Here is an 18,251-nt window from a genome sequence, read left to right as displayed (position 1 = left end):
CAAACTGTCTTACCTGTATAATGTGTACAGCTGCCTTCTGCTGTATTCAGTTTATTTTTTTTAAGAATACACCCTTTTTCCTTATATTTACATTCTCTAGGACTCTTTGCTCAAGCTGCAAGATTACAGGCAATGCTTTGAATGCTCAGAAGTTGCCTTGAATGAAGCAAGTCAGCAGATGATGAATATGACGGCAGCCTCTGCTAAAGAAGAGTGGGTTGCTACAGTAACACAGCTGCTCATAGGAATAGATAGTTCATTATCATCAGACAACAGCATCCTGAAAGAATCTTCTGTGACACCAAGCCTCGTTCGATTAACAACCAACCTGATTCAGGTAACCTTGATAAGAGTGGCTGTGTGTTGGCCTTCAGACATGAGTACAGCTGGCTGACCTGTTCACAGTGGCATTTTGAGTTACAGTTTTGCTGGTGCAGAGGGAAAGAGGAACATTGTTTTAATTTTCAAGTCAGCATGTTAGAGAGGCACTAAGTGCACCTTTCTAGAATCAGGAACAGTAGGTGCCTTCAAATACAAAGCTGCCTGAAGGAATTAAAGAACAGTGGTAAAATAACCAAAGGAACAAAACTCTTACGCTCTGTAACGGTGACAACTCTTATGCTCAATTAATGGTGACAGTGGTGACAATGTGAAGACTTATTCAGCTGGCTGAGTGCATTTTGTAACTTTGTTCAGGTCAGTCATTCTTACTTGCTTAAATTATCAGTATCATGTCTGTTAATGATTCTGAGTGGTCTTTTCCAGTTGTTGTGCTTTATAGTTGTTGTATTTTCTTCTGTACATTTATTCTCTTTGAAAAGTCTGAATGTGTTATTAACAGAGAGATAACTGGTTGGAAAATGGCTGTGCAAGAGAAAAATGGTTGGGGAATTCTATTCTACCCCTTCCCATGCCAGCTGATCTTACTTGTAGGACTTCTTACCCCTATTCACTGTGAAAAGCTGAAGCTTAATTGAGGATTATTCCTATAGGGTAGAATGCATTATTAGCTTCAGGTTGTTCATTAAAGATTCACTCCTGACTCTTAATCTGTATCTTTTTGTGTGTGTAACTCCTGTTTCTTTCTTAGATCATAGACTGCAGCATGGCAGTCCAGGAAGAACCCAAAGAACCGTATGTCTCCTCAGTTCTTCCATGGATCATCCTACACAGGATCATCCAGCATGAAGAAGATGCTTTTCGATCCCTTTGCTGCCAGCAGCAGCAGAACCAGGGAGAAGGAGGTAATTTTTTAAAATTCACTTCTATGTGTTGGAGCTGAACTTCTTTCCATCTTACTATGGAATATAAATAAAAATTACTTATGTTTGACATCTCATCTGCTGACTGAAGGGAGTAGATGGATATGCAAATATGACATTCTTATCCCAGAGGCAACTTTTATTTTTTTACACCAGATGCAGTGGGTGAAGTTAACTCAGTTCTGTAAGACTAAAATATTTGCCAACTTCTTTCTTCTAGTGAATCCTGATACTCCTATGCTGCCTTCTTCACTTATGCTGCTGAACACTGCTCATGAGTATTTGGGAAGAAGATCCTGGTGCTGCAACTCAGATGGTGCTCTTCTCAAGTTCTATGTAAGTGTTAGCATTGTACAGTATGGAAAAAAAAACCCCAACCCTCTGAAATTCATATGGGCAGCAGCCATCTCAAAACAGTTTATAAGATTATTGCATGGGTAATGTCTTCATGTTACAATGCACTGCTGAGTCCACTTTTCTTCTGCAAAGCAGATCAGCCTTTGAGTCAACGAAGTCTATATAGTGAAGGTTTGCTTTTTGCACTCCCTTTTCCTTTGTTCTCCTTTCTAAACAGCACTTCTTGTCAGACAGGAGCTGGCTTTGGGTAACCACCTTTGTACTGGACAAACATCTTAGATGAAAGCTAGTAAATGGTCTGCCATGCCTGGAGAACCATGAAGTGATTATACTGAGTACTTAGCCTGGTAGCAGTATGTTTCAGTGATTTCTTCACAAAAAGGCAGGTCAAGAATCATGCTCACTTGTGTTCAGTAAGCGAAGTAATATTCAAAAGTCTTAATTGTGAGAACTTTGTGTTAAAGAACAACAAAGAACAGCACACGTAAGAAAAGTGGCGGCGTACCTTGGTGTTAGAATAAAAAAGTTAATTATCCATTTAATTCTCTAAAATCTGGCAAGTAATAGGCATGTACTCTTGAGTGTTGGTATAAAACTGAGAATAAACTTGAGCAGATTATTTCCTGTCATAATTCCCATTCTTCTTTGGTCTTCTCACTGAGAAGAGTAATTGCTATCTTCCACTTCTCCTGTTTTGCTTCTTGCACTGTTATTTTATTCTGCTCCTAGGATTTGGAGGAGAAGGAAGAATGACAGGCAATCCGATAGCACTGTGCATCATTCACAAACTGAAAAAACTGTGGTGTTACATCTGCAAACATGTAATCTAATGGGATTCCACTTTCATCTTAGTGATTCTTAAAAAGTTTTAGACTAGATGTATAGCTGCTCAATTCACAGAACAGAATTTGCCAAGTGTTACTTAAAGGTTGCGTGGTTTCCATTATAGATAAATATTATCTGGCATTTTAGAGAGTCTTTAAATGAAAATTCAGTTTTGAATTTTGCAGTTAAACTTAGTTATTTATCTTCTAAACTGTTTATCTTCTAAACTGTTAAACATTTCTAGGACATGATCTGTCCCCAGTTAGGCATCTGGGATGTTGCTGATCCCTCACAGACTGTGTGCCGTTACCTGGATTTGGTCCTGGAGCTGTGATGTTTGTCACTGTTCTGCTGTTGCTAAATTTGGGTATTTTGATTGTACCTGCCTTGGGTTTATACTGCAGACTGAAACAGGTAGTACTTCTGTTGCTTTTATGTTATGAGCTAAATGTAACTTCAGCTTATATTTACAGAGCTGATCTATTGAACAAAGATGATAATGAAGAGCTACTTCAGTCCATCTCCCTGTGTCTCAAGGCTGTTCTTTGCTCTGTTGTTCAGATGAGTGTGTTATAAAATCTAATATGCTCCAGCAGTGTGTGTCTGGGCAGCAGCATAATTAGATGAAAGGAGTTACCTGCTCTCTGTTGACCTTTTCAGGATAATTCCTTGAGAAATCCCCCATGGCTGAAGTAGGATATTTCTAAACATGTTGCTATTTCCTTTTTCCCTCGGCATAGAGATTGAATTGCAGTCAGCTTTTTGCTGCCCAGAGTACCGACAGCCTGGGTTACCCTGGCTGTTGGCAGAACCCAAATAATACAGTGCTGTGGTGTTCAGTGGGCAGTGCTGTACAGGGATATTTCAGTGGCACTTTACAGATTCAGCTCGACTTCGTTGAGGCTTATTACCTTCAGCCACGAGAAAATGGTGATTAGTTCTGCATTGAGCCACTCGGGAATCTCTTCATTTCCCTTCTTGGCACTCCCTGGAGCTTATTAACTGCAGCTCAGTGCCAGACTCCATCTGCCTCTGTGTCTGAGCAGCAGCGTGACCAGGCCAGTAATTTAGACAGCTGGGAAGGGTGGTGTGGAAAGCCTGAGGGGTTCTGCAGAGTGAGATCTCCCCGGCAGGGCTGGAGCTAATGAACAGTGTTGGAGCTGAGGCCAGTTCAGTGTGGTGCTGTTAGCTTATCTCTGCAGCCTTCTCTGCTCTGTCTCCCTGGAATTAGGAGCATAATGCTGTTACACCTGAGCTGCCTGTGCATGGATCTGCCTTTGGGTCCAGCAGGCTTCTCAGCTCAGGCACTGTGCTTCATGCAAATAGCTAACCTATTTCCAGACTCAGGTTTGCCCTAAGTGCTGTGCAGCTGCAGTACTCCAAAGGGCCAAATCTAAACTGCACGGTGTGCCTGTATCCACAGCCTGGTCCATCTGATGCATGCCCTGTGAGCCTGGGCAAACTACAGATAATTGAGAGCTGCAAATTTATTTACCACTGGATCTTCGCTAATGTCATCGAGTACCTTGAATGAGATCTTCAGTTTTCAGTCTAAGGGCTGCCCGCTTTTTAAACTGAAGAATGAAACAGCATTATTTAGCACAGATATTCAGCTTTCAGAAACAATGTTTTGGAAGGATAAAGAAAGGAAAAAATGGAATGGAACAAATTATTTGGAGTGACAGCTTCAAGAATGCTGAATAGAAATGTGTCTTATAGACTGATATTCATCTTCTGGATGTGCTGAAAAACATTTTATTACATACAGTGAAGAAGATATGCAAGAAAATATAGTAATACATAGTTAATTCCTTTGTTACTAAAAATTATTCTGGGGTACTGCTAAAAGGCACACAAGAATGCAGGGGGTTGTTTTGAACACTCTTCAAATGATAATTCTGTTAGGGGTGTTAGATGTGATTTTGTTTGCAGCAGCAGGAACATCAGGCTTTCGTTGTCCTGTGGGCTTTGCATCTTCCTTCCCACTTATCTACGCTGTCTTAAATTTCAAAAGCTGCTCACAAGTCCTTACAGGGAAAGTAGTGGGAATAAGGAGACTGCTGTGACTTGAAGGTGATTGCTGAATTTCAAAATCTCATTGAACCATCTTCTAAGAATTACCCTTGCTCTAATGCACTACCCTTACTTCTCAGAGTTTTGGCTCAAAAAACATCAACGACCCAACCATACAAAACACCTCTTCTAGAAGTACTGTAGAAGTAGTGAGATCTTTTCTGGGGTTTGCAGATGGATGGAACATCTTACGTTTTCAATTTTTGACTGCAGAATTTCGTGCAGAAGACACTGATGTCTGTGCATTGGAGCCTTCTCCTTGTGGTAGCCTGGCTTATTCACAGCATTGACAAAGTGTAGTGTTCGTATTCACCAAAGCAACTTGATGTGTAATGGGAAACTGAACAATCTTAACTAAGTCTAAAACATTGATAACTAGTTTTCTTGACTGAAAATAGCGTTCAAGAATTAATGTAGAGAACAGTGAAAGCACTTTTCTCACAGTTACAGTGCCATTTAAATTACTTGTGTGAGACTGGATTGTAGAAATACAGGGAATATTTGATTGTGTTTTGGGAGAAACGGGTTTCTTAGGCTGTTTTTAGCACATAACTCCAGACAACCAGGTAACTTAATACAAGCTTCAGATCTTAGATGACATTTTCATTGATATTTGTGATGTTGTAGGTGCAGGTACTCGAAAAAGAACTTGCAGCATCCACTTCTGAAGATACTCACCCATACAAAGAAGAGCTGGAAACAGCTTTGGAGCAATGTTTTTATTGTTTATATGGTTTTCCTAGCAAAAAAAGCAAAGCAAGGTATCTAGAAGAACATTCAGTACAGCAGGTAAGTTCTGTATTGCTTAATGTCAGTGAAACTTTCTGTGGTGCTGGAAGATGCAGCCTTGTTTGGTGTTAATGTACCTTAAGATACTTACAAAAAAGATTTTGTATTATGTATGCGTATATGTATATATATATATGTGTGTGTGTGTGTATAGTGTATGTGTGTGTGTATATAAATTTATGATTTTTACTTTCCTCTCCCCTCCTAAAACTTACGTATCTTGCATATTGTAGAAAACAAACTTTCCTTTTTAAAAAAAAAAAAGTAGTAGACTTGATTCCAAAGAGTCATGTTTGAAATGAAATGCTGCTGTTGTCTGACAGTAATTTGCTGTTTTGAAAGTACTGACAAACTGATTTTTATTGAGCCATGCCTTTCCTGTTTTCAACAGAGAAGGAGAAGTTTGAGGTTGAGAAGTGTAGAGAGGAAAATGAAAATGTCAGCTTATAAGAAGAAAAACTTTAGCAGCCAACCTTGCTGTTAATGAAAAGTGGTACTGTTAAAAATACAACTTATTTTGTGAAATCCATGATGGAGAATATCTATTAGCTGTGTGTCAGAAATATGCGAGATTCAGTTGAATTTGAGAGAAGAAAAACTACTGAGTGCCACATGAAAAGGGTTATAATGTTAAAGAAAGGACAGAAAAATTGAGATATCAGTCCTCCGCCTGAAACACTGACTTTTTGCTTATAAACCTCCAGATGAATTTATGGTTACCAAACGTAAGTGAGCATAAAATTAGAAATAAAAGTTACATTTTTACATCTGTTTGAAAACGTTCTCGCTGAAGTTGTTAAAAAGAAAATGGAGTTTTTAGTAGTACAGCTTCATGTACAAAGGCAAAATTTACTGTAAGGAATAAGTTGAACAATAAAAGGAAAAAGCTTGGTCTAACAGGAGAGAACTGTATTAATAAAAATAATAGTTTGTCTAAACAAGTGGAGTGACTTTATTTTTCAGTGACATACACTGAGTTGCAAATAAATGTTAGTCCTTTAATTGTGAAGCAGCAATGATGTACTTGAGAGCACCAGGTATTAGTAGTGATTTAATTGTAGGGAGGTTTAATTGTAGAATCATAGAATGGTTTAGGCTGGAGGGAACTTAAAGATATCTAGTTCCAACCTCCTGCCACGAGGGAGTCACAATTTCAGTCCTTCTAGAGTAACTCTTACTGTTTGGTAACTGGAGAAGTCATATAAGCTCTCTGTTAGTAGACAATGATTTTGGAATTTGAGGTCATTTTTCCCCTCTCCTCCCTCTTCAGGTGGATCTCACGTGGGAAGATGCCTTGTTCATGTTTGAATATTTTAAGCCTAAAACTCTTCCAGAATTTGACAGTTACAAAACCAGCACCGTTTCTGCTGACTTGGCCAACCTTTTAAAGAAGACTGCTACGATTGTTCCTCGAACAGACAAACCTATGCTGAGCCTGGATGCTGTGTCTGCCTACATCGAAGGAACGTGCAGCAAGGTATAATGAGTTGCTATAAAAACAGGATTAAATTACTGCAGTGTTATTTTGGTGTTGATTTTCAGATAGCTAAGGGAACGATTTATTAAATTATGCTGGATTTCCTTAGATAATTGCATTTGAGTGAAATCAGACACCTCCAAAGCTTCCGGTCTTGAAATTTAGTATTGGTTAAATGGAGTCCATGTGACATGTAAGTGCTCTGTAAATCTGTGGAGTATTTTCACTGTTTTCATATTCAGTACCTTCATGTGATGGAAAGACTACTTTCACTGTAAGGAAGAAGCAGAAGTTCAGCTCATTTAATATGGACGTTTTATTAATCTTTATTATTAATTTATCATCTCCAGGCGCCATCTCTCCCAGATGGTGCAGACTATTCTCCACCAGTGGTGACTGAGTTGTATTACCTGCTGGCAGACTACCACTTCAAGAATAAAGAACAGTCCAAGGCCATCAAATTTTACATGCATGACATTTGCATTTGCCCAAACAGGTCAGTATTGTTGAATCCTGCTGCATGATATTCATTCTTTTCATTTATTTCAGTATTAGGAAAGCAGAAAAAAGAAACTTTGTTTTTGTTTCGGGAGTTAAAAGCAACCCTGCTCTCTGTTCACCTCTTTTATTTGCCATGCTTAAGTATGGTACTTAGGTGATGTTTAAGCTAAATCTGTTTCTTAGTGGCATCAAACTTACTGAAATACCACCGAGATTAAGCAATTTCATGTTAAAAGTTGATTAAATCTTAGGGCTTGCCTATTGGATGTCAGCTATCATTTCAGTTCCCGTTGTAGACCAATTTAAATGACAAAAACTCCAGTTTAAATTACTTAAGAGGACTGTTTCTGGGTTCAGTCAGGTAACAGAGACAAGAGGGAAGGTGAGGGCACAGAGCAATTTTACATGTGAAGTCTGTAGGGGAAATAGACATAGTTTAATGGTGTTGAATCTTCTGGTCTGGGAACTGGTTGGGAGATTGCTAGAACTTCAGCTTGCAACTTGATAAATTACAAAACAAAAAATCCAACACATTTCTCTGGAGTTTTGTAGATGTCACAAATAAATGGGAGTGCATTTTGGCTTTTTTCTGTGACTTTTTGTTGTTCAGAATAAGATGCTTTGTGTGGTAGCATACTATTTTTGCCCTGGTCATTTTAGATACTGTTTCTTAAGATGTCTGTATTATGGTTCCCTTCCCATTCCCCTCAGGGATGTCTCTGTTGAAGTCTGTTGACCCAAAAATGAGCTTTCAAATTAGCAAGAAATTAATAAGCAAAATTGTGAGAATGTTGTGATTTATTCCTTCAGTGTTAGAATCATGGTGGAAAAAAATAAACATTCCAGAACCATGAACCTCAGATGTTAATTTGAAGTTATGTGATAGGGGATCTATTGTGACAGTTGTCAGTAATATAAGAAATGCAGGGCAGGTTACTGAATGTTTACTTCAGAAAGCAATCTTTCTTAATTATTGAAATTTCTCAGTATGAATTTGTTCTTTGTGATATTTACGTTGGAAATAGTTGTGATGATAAAAGCTGTTCACAGTTCAGTCCAACAACTCAAAACGTCTGAATGGCTGCTGGCTGTGATGGCTTTGCCATTCAGCGCAGTGCGTGTGAGGAGGTTGTTGATAACCTTATTTTCTTGCTTCCCTAGGTTTGATTCATGGGCAGGCATGGCTCTGGCTCGAGCAAGTCGTATTCAGGACAAGTTGAACTCTAACGAACTGAAAAGTGATGGCCCCATCTGGAAGCACTCTACTCCTGTCCTGAATTGCTTCAAGCGAGCCCTCGAGATCGACAGCTCTAACCTCTCCCTGTGGATAGAATATGGCACCATTTCTTATGCCCTGCATTCTTTTGCATCTCGACAGCTTAAGCAGTGGAAATCAGAACTCCCTCCTGAAGTTGTGCAGCAGGTGAGATTTAACGTAGTGTAGTGGGGACTTGTAAATCTTTTAAATGGCCTTTCCTGACACAAGAACTTAAATATTCACATGCTCCAGCATTTAGTAGCTCCCTACTGGCCTGAATGTTAGTAATATTGGAAATTCTAATTTTCATTCATAAAAGCAGTTGGCATCAAGCGCTGTTTAAAGAGTTTGGGGTTTCTGCTTTTTGTTGTTTTGTTTTTCTTTCTGTATAAAATTATTTTGAGCCCGATCTTTGAATTGTCTTTAAAAGATAACTCACCTTTCCCAAAGGCTGTGTAAAGTTTTCCTTACCTTTCTGTAAGCCTCGTGCAACTTTCCCAGGAAAAAGTGAATCGTGTATGTGCTTCAGTAGTAAAAAGTTGTAATGAATTCATTAGTAATGAGCAATTGCAAAATACTCTTTCTCACCTTGATGGAGTTGCAAGGAGAAATGTTTTGCCTGTCTTTTTGGACCAGTAAACCGAATTTCTGATTTAATTATTCTGACTCACAAATATTATGTAGCTCAGAATGTGTGGGAACAGAGTGGAAAAGAAACACTGCTACTGAGTGACTGTTGTGCTGTGAAACTTACTAGTGGTTGAACTGCAGAGAGTGGCACTGGAGCATACTTACTTACCAGGACAGTGTATTCACAGCACTGATGGGTCTTGCATCTCAGCTGCAGGTGTAACTGTGTTACAGTTGCACTCCTTGTAGCTGCTTGTATGGCGTTTGACTGTGCACAAGAAGGTGATGTGAGCACATGTTCTAAAGGGGGGCAAGTGTTGTGTTGTGGTTGGCTTTTTTCCCCCAGTAATTATGCATGCAGTGGCATCTAACAGTACATATATACATACAGATAAGGGTTATTTGTTAATAACATCATAAAAGCTTCAAAACTACTCAGAAAATTAAGTATTATGCCTTATGTCTGTGTTCTGTTAAAGGTTTGCTCTTACTGTCTCGTAGCCTCTTGGCTACAAGGAGCTTGCTAGAGATTTTCAGGGATAGTGCTGAAGTTATTTGATGTTGTCAGATAAAAAGTACAATGCAGACCAACCATCTGAAGTTGTGCATTAAATCAGAATGTTTATTTGGCACTACTTGAATTAAAAAGTGCCTTTTTTTTTTTTTTTTTTTTTTTTTAATAAGAGCTCTGTTATATTAAAAAATAAGTTTGAACAATAGAATCTTCCTTCCAGGAATATACATTTTTCAGGATTGAGTTTCTCATACGCAAAAGCTTGAAAATGCTTTAAATAATGTTCCTCATCTTTGAACTTTTCTGAGCAGGAGTGTTTTTTTTTTTTTTTTAGCATTTTTTATTGTAGCCACGGTGAACTGATGTATTTCTCAATGCTTGATTCCATCTCAGATGGAAGAACGCCGAGACAGCATGTTGGAGACAGCCAAGCTGTGCTTCACGTCAGCATCTCGCTGCGAGGGGGACGGCGACGAAGAGGAGTGGCTTATTCACTACATGCTGGGAAAGATTGCTGAGAAACAGAAACAGCCTCCTGTTGTCTATCTGCTTCATTACAAGCAGGCAGGTCATTACCTGCACGAGGAGGCTGCCCGATATCCAAAGAAGATTCACTACCATAATCCACCAGAACTTGCGATGGAGGCGCTGGAGGTAAAAGGAGAAAGTAAAATACCTAGACTTGAAAGCAGTGTTCTTTACAAATAACAAAGTACCAGTTATTAATGATTTATATTATGAAGCATGCAGAGCATAAATGGTGCCTTGCATCTGGCAACGTTTACAAGACTAACTTAGAGAATAAAGTGAAGTCTGTTATTCAGGCTGTTCCTGCTTTAAAGCCAGCTTGTACGTACAGTCTCAATATTGGACAGTTTTCACTTTGCACACAGCACATCGATCGGGTTTGATCAAAATCAAAGTGAGTGTTTCACAAGGTTCTCATACCTGTGAGAGCAGAAGTTAATGCATGAATTGGAACCGTAGTGATAACGCCTCTGTTTTCCTTTGTGTCTGGTAGACACAGGGCATCTGGATCATACCCAGCCGTGACTTTGGCCTTGTCTGCTTTCACTGTTTTATTCTTTAGGTTGCATTTATTAAAATGTTCAAGTTTTCAGACTCTGTCATTAGCAAGCAAGGACACGTTCTATTCAGATGAGTTAATGTACAAGCTGACCATCATATACTGTTTACTGCAGTTGCTACAGTCTGTTTGTTATGTGCAGAGCTATGCATTCTGTAATGACTAAATGCACTTGGGTGTTTTCTAGGTGTACTTCCGACTTCATGCTTCCATTTTGAAACTTGTGGGGAAGCCAGATTCTGGAGTAGATGCAGAGATATTACTTAGCTTCATGAAAGAAGCTTCTGAGGGACCTTTTGCCAGGGGTGAGGAGAAGAACACCCCAAAAGCTGCAGAAAAGTGAGTGCTGATTGCTAGGAACATCATCGAAAGGCATGCTTGTAAACTGCTGAATAATGAGCCATTAAAACGAAACCAAATGAAATACAGACCAAACCAAAGAAATAGATTTAATTCTAATATGTGCAATATCAGGCACCGTGTATAGTTAGAAGGTCTTCTCAGTAATTGGTGCAGTGTAGATAGGAATGGAATAAAATGGAACAGCTTTGATCTTGTGATCTGTTTTGAAACAACTGTTTTATTTATTTTTATATCAACAATGAAAATTGCAAAAGCAAACACTTTTATTTTGAAGGTTAAGAGAGTTCAGTCCTCGTATTTTGTCATCTTAAAAACCAGGAGATAAATGTTCTACTGCTGAACGCTGGTAGGGAGCAGGTGATCAATCTCCATTATTTAGAGTTTTAGTAAGATTTGATAAATGTATTGGAAATGTCATAATGCAGTCTCTTTCCTTTCTTTGTATATGTTACTGATACGTTAATGCAAGGTTTTCTCCTCCTTGCTCTCCCAGGGAAAAAGCTTGCATGGTTGATGAAGACTCTCACTCTTCAGCTGGAACAGTGCCAGGCCCTGGGACTTCCCTGCCCTCATCCTCTGGTCCAGGTCTGACATCCCCACCTTACACAGCCACTCCAGTTGACCACGATTACGTCAAATGTAAAAAACCCTGTCAGCAGGCAACGCCGGACGGTACAGTCCCTGTTCTCAATACTGGCAGCACAGGGAGGTGCTTTAATCATGGGGGGTCTGACCTGAAATGATCAAACTGCTCATTTCAAGGAGGGTGATGGGTCTGTGGTATCACGGGCAATATTGATGCTTTATGAATTTGGTACTTTAAATAGAATCAATGTACAGTCAGAGCTTTCAACACAAAAGTCAAAGTTGTCACCTGCCACCGCTGACGCCTGTCATTTAGTCAAGATGGGGCTGTTGACAGGAGAATGCAGCTGCCTGAGTTTTCAGTAATCTTTTCTTGTTTCTGCAGAGCTAAATGTCTGAGCTTACTAGGGAAGACGTGGATTCAGTCTTTAGGAGACTGAATGCTCTGTCAATGCCTGTGTGAACTGACCAGGTGAAAATTTGAACGGTGGGTGAAACAAAACAAATTGCTCAAAAGCGAACCAAAACAGTGTGAAACGGTGTTTTACTTTTTTGAAGGAGGCAGATGGCAACTGTTTTGAATATATTGTGTATCAGCACGAAGTGATTTGCATGACAATCCAGTAGACTTCATCTTTTGATTTGTATCATTTGCAATGACTGGCTAGCAGCTCATCTTTACAGGTTATTGCCTTAGAGCAGCAGAAGGTAGGATGGTATCACAGCGTTACTGAAGATTTTGCAACGTGTAGAATACAGAAGAAATTAAATTACTGCTTAAGTAATTTAACATTATTATTGGGCTAGGAATTTTATTCTCATTCTATTCTTCTGGTCGTTTGTATATCCATCTGGATCTATGAATATCAGCACTCGAGAAGGAGTAAAATACCTACAGTGTACAGCAGTGTGGATAGAATGTGGTAGGGCCCTGGAGAGGTGTTCTGCTTGATATGAATTTATCTGTGGAGGGTGGGATGCCTCCTGCTGTCAGTTTCTGAAGAACAGTCATTTGTGAACGCCTTACATTGGCATAGTTTTGAAACAGATGTTCACGTACCTGGAAACTCTGCAAGATGACTTTATTCCTTTGCCCCAACAGATAATTCTTGGTGAAACTGACAGAACTTCCTTCATTTCTTTCACTGAATTGAATATAGAAATATTCATTTTAGGCATGCTTGCATTTAAATCTGGATTAATTAATCAGACTCTCTTGATAACATACGTGATATGTTGGTGTACTGGTCAGACTTTTATGTCAGTTAGCCTCTTTTTGAAACAGCAAGAACAGAAGGAACTAAATATTATTCCCAAACCATATTCCCTATAAGAAGCAGTTCTGACTAAGAAGACTGCATCTGCTCAGGTGCTGCAGACTTGAAGTGTCCCCAGGAGACAGCTAAGTTAGGTGAATTTTCCTATACTTGTCAGTACATTTGCTCTCAGTGAGGTGTTATGGCTTTTGGCAGACTGACTGCCCAATGGGGGCAAAGCTGGCTGCTTAGCAAAGCCTGAAGGTGCAAGCTAAGGAACATCTGCACCTGTTAGCACAGCAGTTCTTGGGGCTGCTAGCTTAGCCTGCCTAGGATTTAGCTTTGCTGCTGTCACAGCAATTCAAAGTGTCAGCTACTGAAAGAAGCAGAGTTAAGGGCATCTTTAGGAAGGCAGTGTGCATTTATGACAAGTAGAATTGGGAAGTACTGCATCATTCATTGTGTTTTGTAAGTTGCTGGCAAAACTAAACTCTGGATACAGCACATTGAAGGGCTCCAGGAAACTGAAATAATTGCCTTGGGGCTGCTGCAGACGGAAGGAGAGCTAACAGGCTGAGCAGTGCTTGGAAGCCTCCTGCTTTTGTATTCTCACATATATTGTGCTTCTCTGCATTCATTTGCATTTTACTTACATTAAAATACATACTTCTGAAGTAAAATGCTCTTGACAGCTTACATATAATCACATCACTGAAAAAAACTGGTGCCTGCATTTCCATTGTACTGTTCCTAAAAGTAGCACGAAACTATCCATCATTTGACTACTCTAGACTTTCTTAACCATTCTGACAGTAATTGAAACTGCCTATATTGCTGTTCACGGGCTGGATAGTTTGGCCTGAAGTCGGCCTGGATGTTTATTCTTTCTGAGGCTTCACAGTACTCTTATTTACTTTTGCAAAAGTAAATATCTCTTGTATCAATACTGATGATCGTATGTGACAAACAGAACGAGAGCACTATACAGATTCTTATTCACAAAGGAACAAGTAAGTACAGCCTGTGAAGTAACTGAACTTTGTTTTCCTCATGGCAGCTCCTAGTAGAGATCCTCCTCAAGGAGACAAGTATTGTCCAATTGCAGCTTGCATTTAGTGGCTGACCAGCTGCTGTTATGTGTGAAAAGTAGGCAGCCTCCTTTCTCTTCTCCTGTCTTTCCGTTCAGGATCCTTTCCTTCCTTCTGTTAATCCTGTCTTTTCTGTTGTCACTCCCTCCTGTTGCTGTTTTATAACTCTTCAAAATGATCACTTGCATTTGATAGTAGAAGCCTGAGACTTAATTTTTTATATTTTTATTTTCCAAGAGCAAACTGGGGAACAAGAAGAATCAGGAACTCAGTGGGGGCCCAGCTCATAGTTATTTATATCAGCTGGATTTGTGCGCTCATTAAAAACCAGTCACACTACAGGCTTCAATCAGTTTTTCTAAATTTGGGGCTAAACATAAAAATTGGTTAGGAAAGCGAAGCAAAATAATAAATAATCAGAGAAAGCAAGTTTCCAAACGTAGGCCAGAGGTTGTTGTGTGGTCTTTTTGCTGTAATATGCTGTTGTGGTGTTGATATTCAATTACAAATTATTGTGGTATGCAGATGATGTATTCAGTACTCATTGCTACTGCAGTGTTAAAACGTTGTATTGTTTAAGTCTCCATCCATGTCATGTAGTGTGTTGTGTGTAGTTAGATGTAATCATCCTTTTTGTGTTTGTCTTTGCCTGATTGCTTTTGCAACCAATATTGCCCGTGCTGCCTCTAACCTTTTTACAAATCTCTGTTCCCCAGGCATTCTCTTCCTGCTTTTACCTGTCACGGCTTGCTTTAAGTAATTGGCAAATCCTGCATGATAACCTCACTGGGAAAGGCTCCTTGCTTCATGCTGTGGGAGAAGTCTCCCTTCATAGTATGTTGGTCCTGTAATTCTGCAAATGTTACGAAGATGCAGTTTCTTGTATGAGGGGCTTCTCAGCATCCTGGTGAGACGAAGGTGATCTCTGAGAAACTTCCTGCACGTAGGCTGTCTCTCATGTTAAAGTGAATAAGCTTCAAAGATGGGGTGGATATTTCTGTGCGTAAAAAGAACAAAGTCTGCACTGCACTTTGGAGCATTAAAATCTAACTCTCGAAAATTCCATCTCTCCCACAGTTTGAAATGAAAGCTTCAGGTCTGCAATGCATATCCTATTCTGGTACATGGTACTGGATGTTCATGGGGACTGCATACTGGACTCCATGAATAATGAATCAGATCCAGTTTATTGCAGTGTGCTCCATTTTTACTTTTTCCCCAGTTTAACCTCTTGCTGATTAGTGCAGCACTGTCAAAGAATCTGACCAAATGAACAGAAAACACTGATGAGGTTTTGCTGCATTGCATTTGAAAACAGTAATATAGGACTGCAAGTTACCAAAACACATTCAGTGATCAGTGTAGATGAACAAAACATTGACTTTCATCTGATTCATTTTATTAGAAAACTGCCTTTATATGTTCAGGGGATTTGCTGTCCTCAAGAAATTAACCTGCTCCTATGCAAATCTTTGCAATTCTTTTGCTTTCAGTAATGTGCAAATGGCTTTGCAGAGTTGGATGTTGTCTCCTGTTATGGTAGAAACTGTTTCAAAAATGAGAATGGTCTGATGCATCATGTTTCTGACCACAGAGCAATGAAGAAAAATGTTCATATGTACATACAGAAGAAGGGAGGAGCTATGGTGTCAAGTGTGCAGGGTAAAGAGAGAGAATCTGTAGGTCTACAGCCTTGGAAGGAATCCACTTTATTTTTGCATGAGTGTGTATATCTCTATATATTTAATACATAGTCATTTATCCATCTGCTCTGTGGCAGAAATTTTCTTTACTTTAAACTGAGCTTATGCATGTAGGTCATTCCAAAGTAATGCCTCCTGTTGATTTCCATGAAGAGATACAAAGAGTGCAGTAACACTGTCTGACAGGGCAAGTTTGCAGCTACAGAACATTTTTTTCAGCATAGTTATCACTGTTAGCTCTGCACTTTTGCCAGTGATGAATAAGAGCCTGTGTGCAATGCTTGTGAAAATCTGCACAGCTGAAATGTACCACCCACCCCTCACATCCACTGCTGGCTCTCCATAAATGTTCACAAGTGTCAATGCTTGACAATGGGGGCCCATTTTTCCTCATGGAGGAATTTTATTTCACACCTTTGCTTCATTCGTGCTTCCACGTCAGTCATCATTCTATCAGACTGCCCCTCTGCTGCCATCTGCCACACAGCAGGGGCATGGATATTGGTGAAAGGTTCAACCTCTACTGCTGTACCACCAGTATCCACCCCTGACGGTGTGGGCCAACAACATAAAATAGGAGGCATTACTTTTGGAACAGGCCTCCTACATAGCTTTTCAAAAAGAACCTTTCTCTGCCTCTTGTTTCTGGCTTTGGATGAGTAGCTGAATGTTTCTGATGTTTCCAGATTCCTTCTTGTTATAGCTGAGTATATGTAAGACATCGTTCAGAAGTCAGCTGTACCCTGTTGGCTCCCTACGCCTTCCCCCACATTCAGAGGTCCTCTCCCTTCCTCTTCTCATTTCAAAGAAGGTTCAAGGAATGGAGGACAGGCAACACAATTGCAAAGCTGCATAATAATTAATTGGCAAAGATGGAGTACCTTATTTATATTGGCATGGTAAAGCTGTACTTCTGCTCCCCTGAGAATAAATTATGTCAGTTTGTACCATGAGCTGATTTTATCTAGCTTACATACTTAGCAGTAAGAGCTTTGTCATTAGAAGTGCACGTCTGCCTGTTCAGGTGGCTTACTTTAGCAGTTGCATTAAATTTTCTTTAATAACAGCAATAATTATTACAAAGTTATGATGTTCTTCTTAATGTCTGTCTTCCAAATGGACAAATATCAACAGCTGGGAATTAGCAACTACTTCTCATGTCTCACAGATTGATGGTAATCTTAAGGGTCTTACCCTGCCTCAGTGCTTCTGTAATTGTTTCACTGCAGTGGTCTGAATAACACTAGTGAATATCTCTCTTAGCTACAGTCAGCTTTTCCCAGTGAATGGAAATATATATATACCTGAGGGACACGCAGCATCTGTATTTCTGAGCTAGGCAGAAGAGCACTGTTACAGGAAAAGTACTTTTTTATTATTATTGTTGTTCCAGTGCTACTCTGTGCCACTGCAGCGAGTTCTGCATTACAAACTGTGGCACTGAGGTTACCCTAAAAGCTTTTGTTTTGTTTTCAAACTGTATAAAAGCCCATCTAGGATTACCTGACAAACCATTGCTCTTTGTCCATCTGTGCTTGAAAACCTTCAGCAATTCTGTTGCTTCTGTATGCTCTTCTTTAACTGCAAGAAGCAGTTAAACTTGAGATTCAGAAAAGCATGGGACTTTCTTGCTGCAATTAAAAGCTACTGCCTCTTCTGCTACACTCAGTGACTAAGGAGAGCAATTCTGTGTGTTTGGCAATCCTCCCCTAGTCGCTCCCTCTAGAGAAGAACTTCCCTGTAGTACATATATTTGAAGTATAGCATCATATATCAAATGAATTATAGTCCATCTTCTCATGCAGAGAGGTTAGTGTAATCTCCTAGTGATCTGTTACTGGTCTAGCAGTTCTGGAATTACATTCTAACGCTTCATCTGTCACAACCCACGCATCAGAACTGACCTCCAAGCTTATGGCAAAATTTGGAAATCTGCAATTTTCTTTTTTCTTCCCTAATGAGTAATTCAGCCTTTTTACTACAGATGCAGAAACTTCCTTTAAAAATTATCAAGGGAGCTACTGTAAATGTTTTGCTGATGCCAGCTGGGAGTTCAGTGGTACCACAGAATGTTATTGAGGCTCTGTAAGTGAGTCACTGAAAGCTTGGCTGACCTCCCCTCAGAATCATTCTTTTCCAATTCATCCTGATTATATCTCTTCTGTAGAAAACTTGTCATCATTATCCAACCATAAAGCTTCAAATTAAGAAACAAATACTCTTTCACCATTCTTTTTCAAGATAGGGTTTTATTAATATCAGTTAATTGAAAGGGAAGGTTTTCTTTGTGTTTTAATGAAAAGCTGAAGAATTGTATCAAATGTGGTTTTGTTCTGTTGGAATCCTAATAAGGAAAATCTGACCTGCAAGCTAAAGGTCTGCAGAGGGATTTATACTGATAATGTAAATCCATCTCTGGCCCGTAGCTCCCTTGAACATAAGTGATTTGGGTGGAAAAGGAGAAATTTAATTAAAAAATCAGC

At 39.5% G+C, this 18,251-nt stretch overlaps 1 protein-coding gene across 8 annotated transcripts in view; it reads left to right on the top strand.

The window, feature by feature from the left end:
• Positions 1-18,251, top strand: part of CABIN1 (calcineurin binding protein 1) — a 93,325-nt gene that overhangs the window by 10,045 nt on the left and 65,029 nt on the right. For 5 of the 8 annotated variants that reach the window (XM_042828694.1, XM_042828689.1, XM_042828690.1 and 2 more), the window contains exons 18-27: positions 101-337; positions 1,091-1,244; positions 1,483-1,598; positions 5,145-5,306; positions 6,577-6,783; positions 7,134-7,279; positions 8,446-8,707; positions 10,080-10,340; positions 10,961-11,112; positions 11,630-11,808. In XM_042828694.1, coding sequence (XP_042684628.1) covers positions 101-337; positions 1,091-1,244; positions 1,483-1,598; positions 5,145-5,306; positions 6,577-6,783; positions 7,134-7,279; positions 8,446-8,707; positions 10,080-10,340; positions 10,961-11,112; positions 11,630-11,808 — 1,876 coding nt within the window. The remainder of the gene's footprint in view (positions 1-100; positions 338-1,090; positions 1,245-1,482; positions 1,599-5,144; positions 5,307-6,576; positions 6,784-7,133; positions 7,280-8,445; positions 8,708-10,079; positions 10,341-10,960; positions 11,113-11,629; positions 11,809-18,251) is intronic. The other 3 variants (XM_042828695.1, XM_042828692.1, XM_042828691.1) reach the window with 1 other exon arrangement.

This window comes from Centrocercus urophasianus, unplaced genomic scaffold (genome assembly GCF_019232065.1).
Source record: "Centrocercus urophasianus isolate 14NV4802_14NV808 unplaced genomic scaffold, USGS_Curo_1.0 seq_30, whole genome shotgun sequence".
Taxonomy (NCBI): domain Eukaryota; kingdom Metazoa; phylum Chordata; class Aves; order Galliformes; family Phasianidae; genus Centrocercus; species Centrocercus urophasianus.
This window is presented reverse-complemented; position numbering and strand designations above follow the sequence as displayed.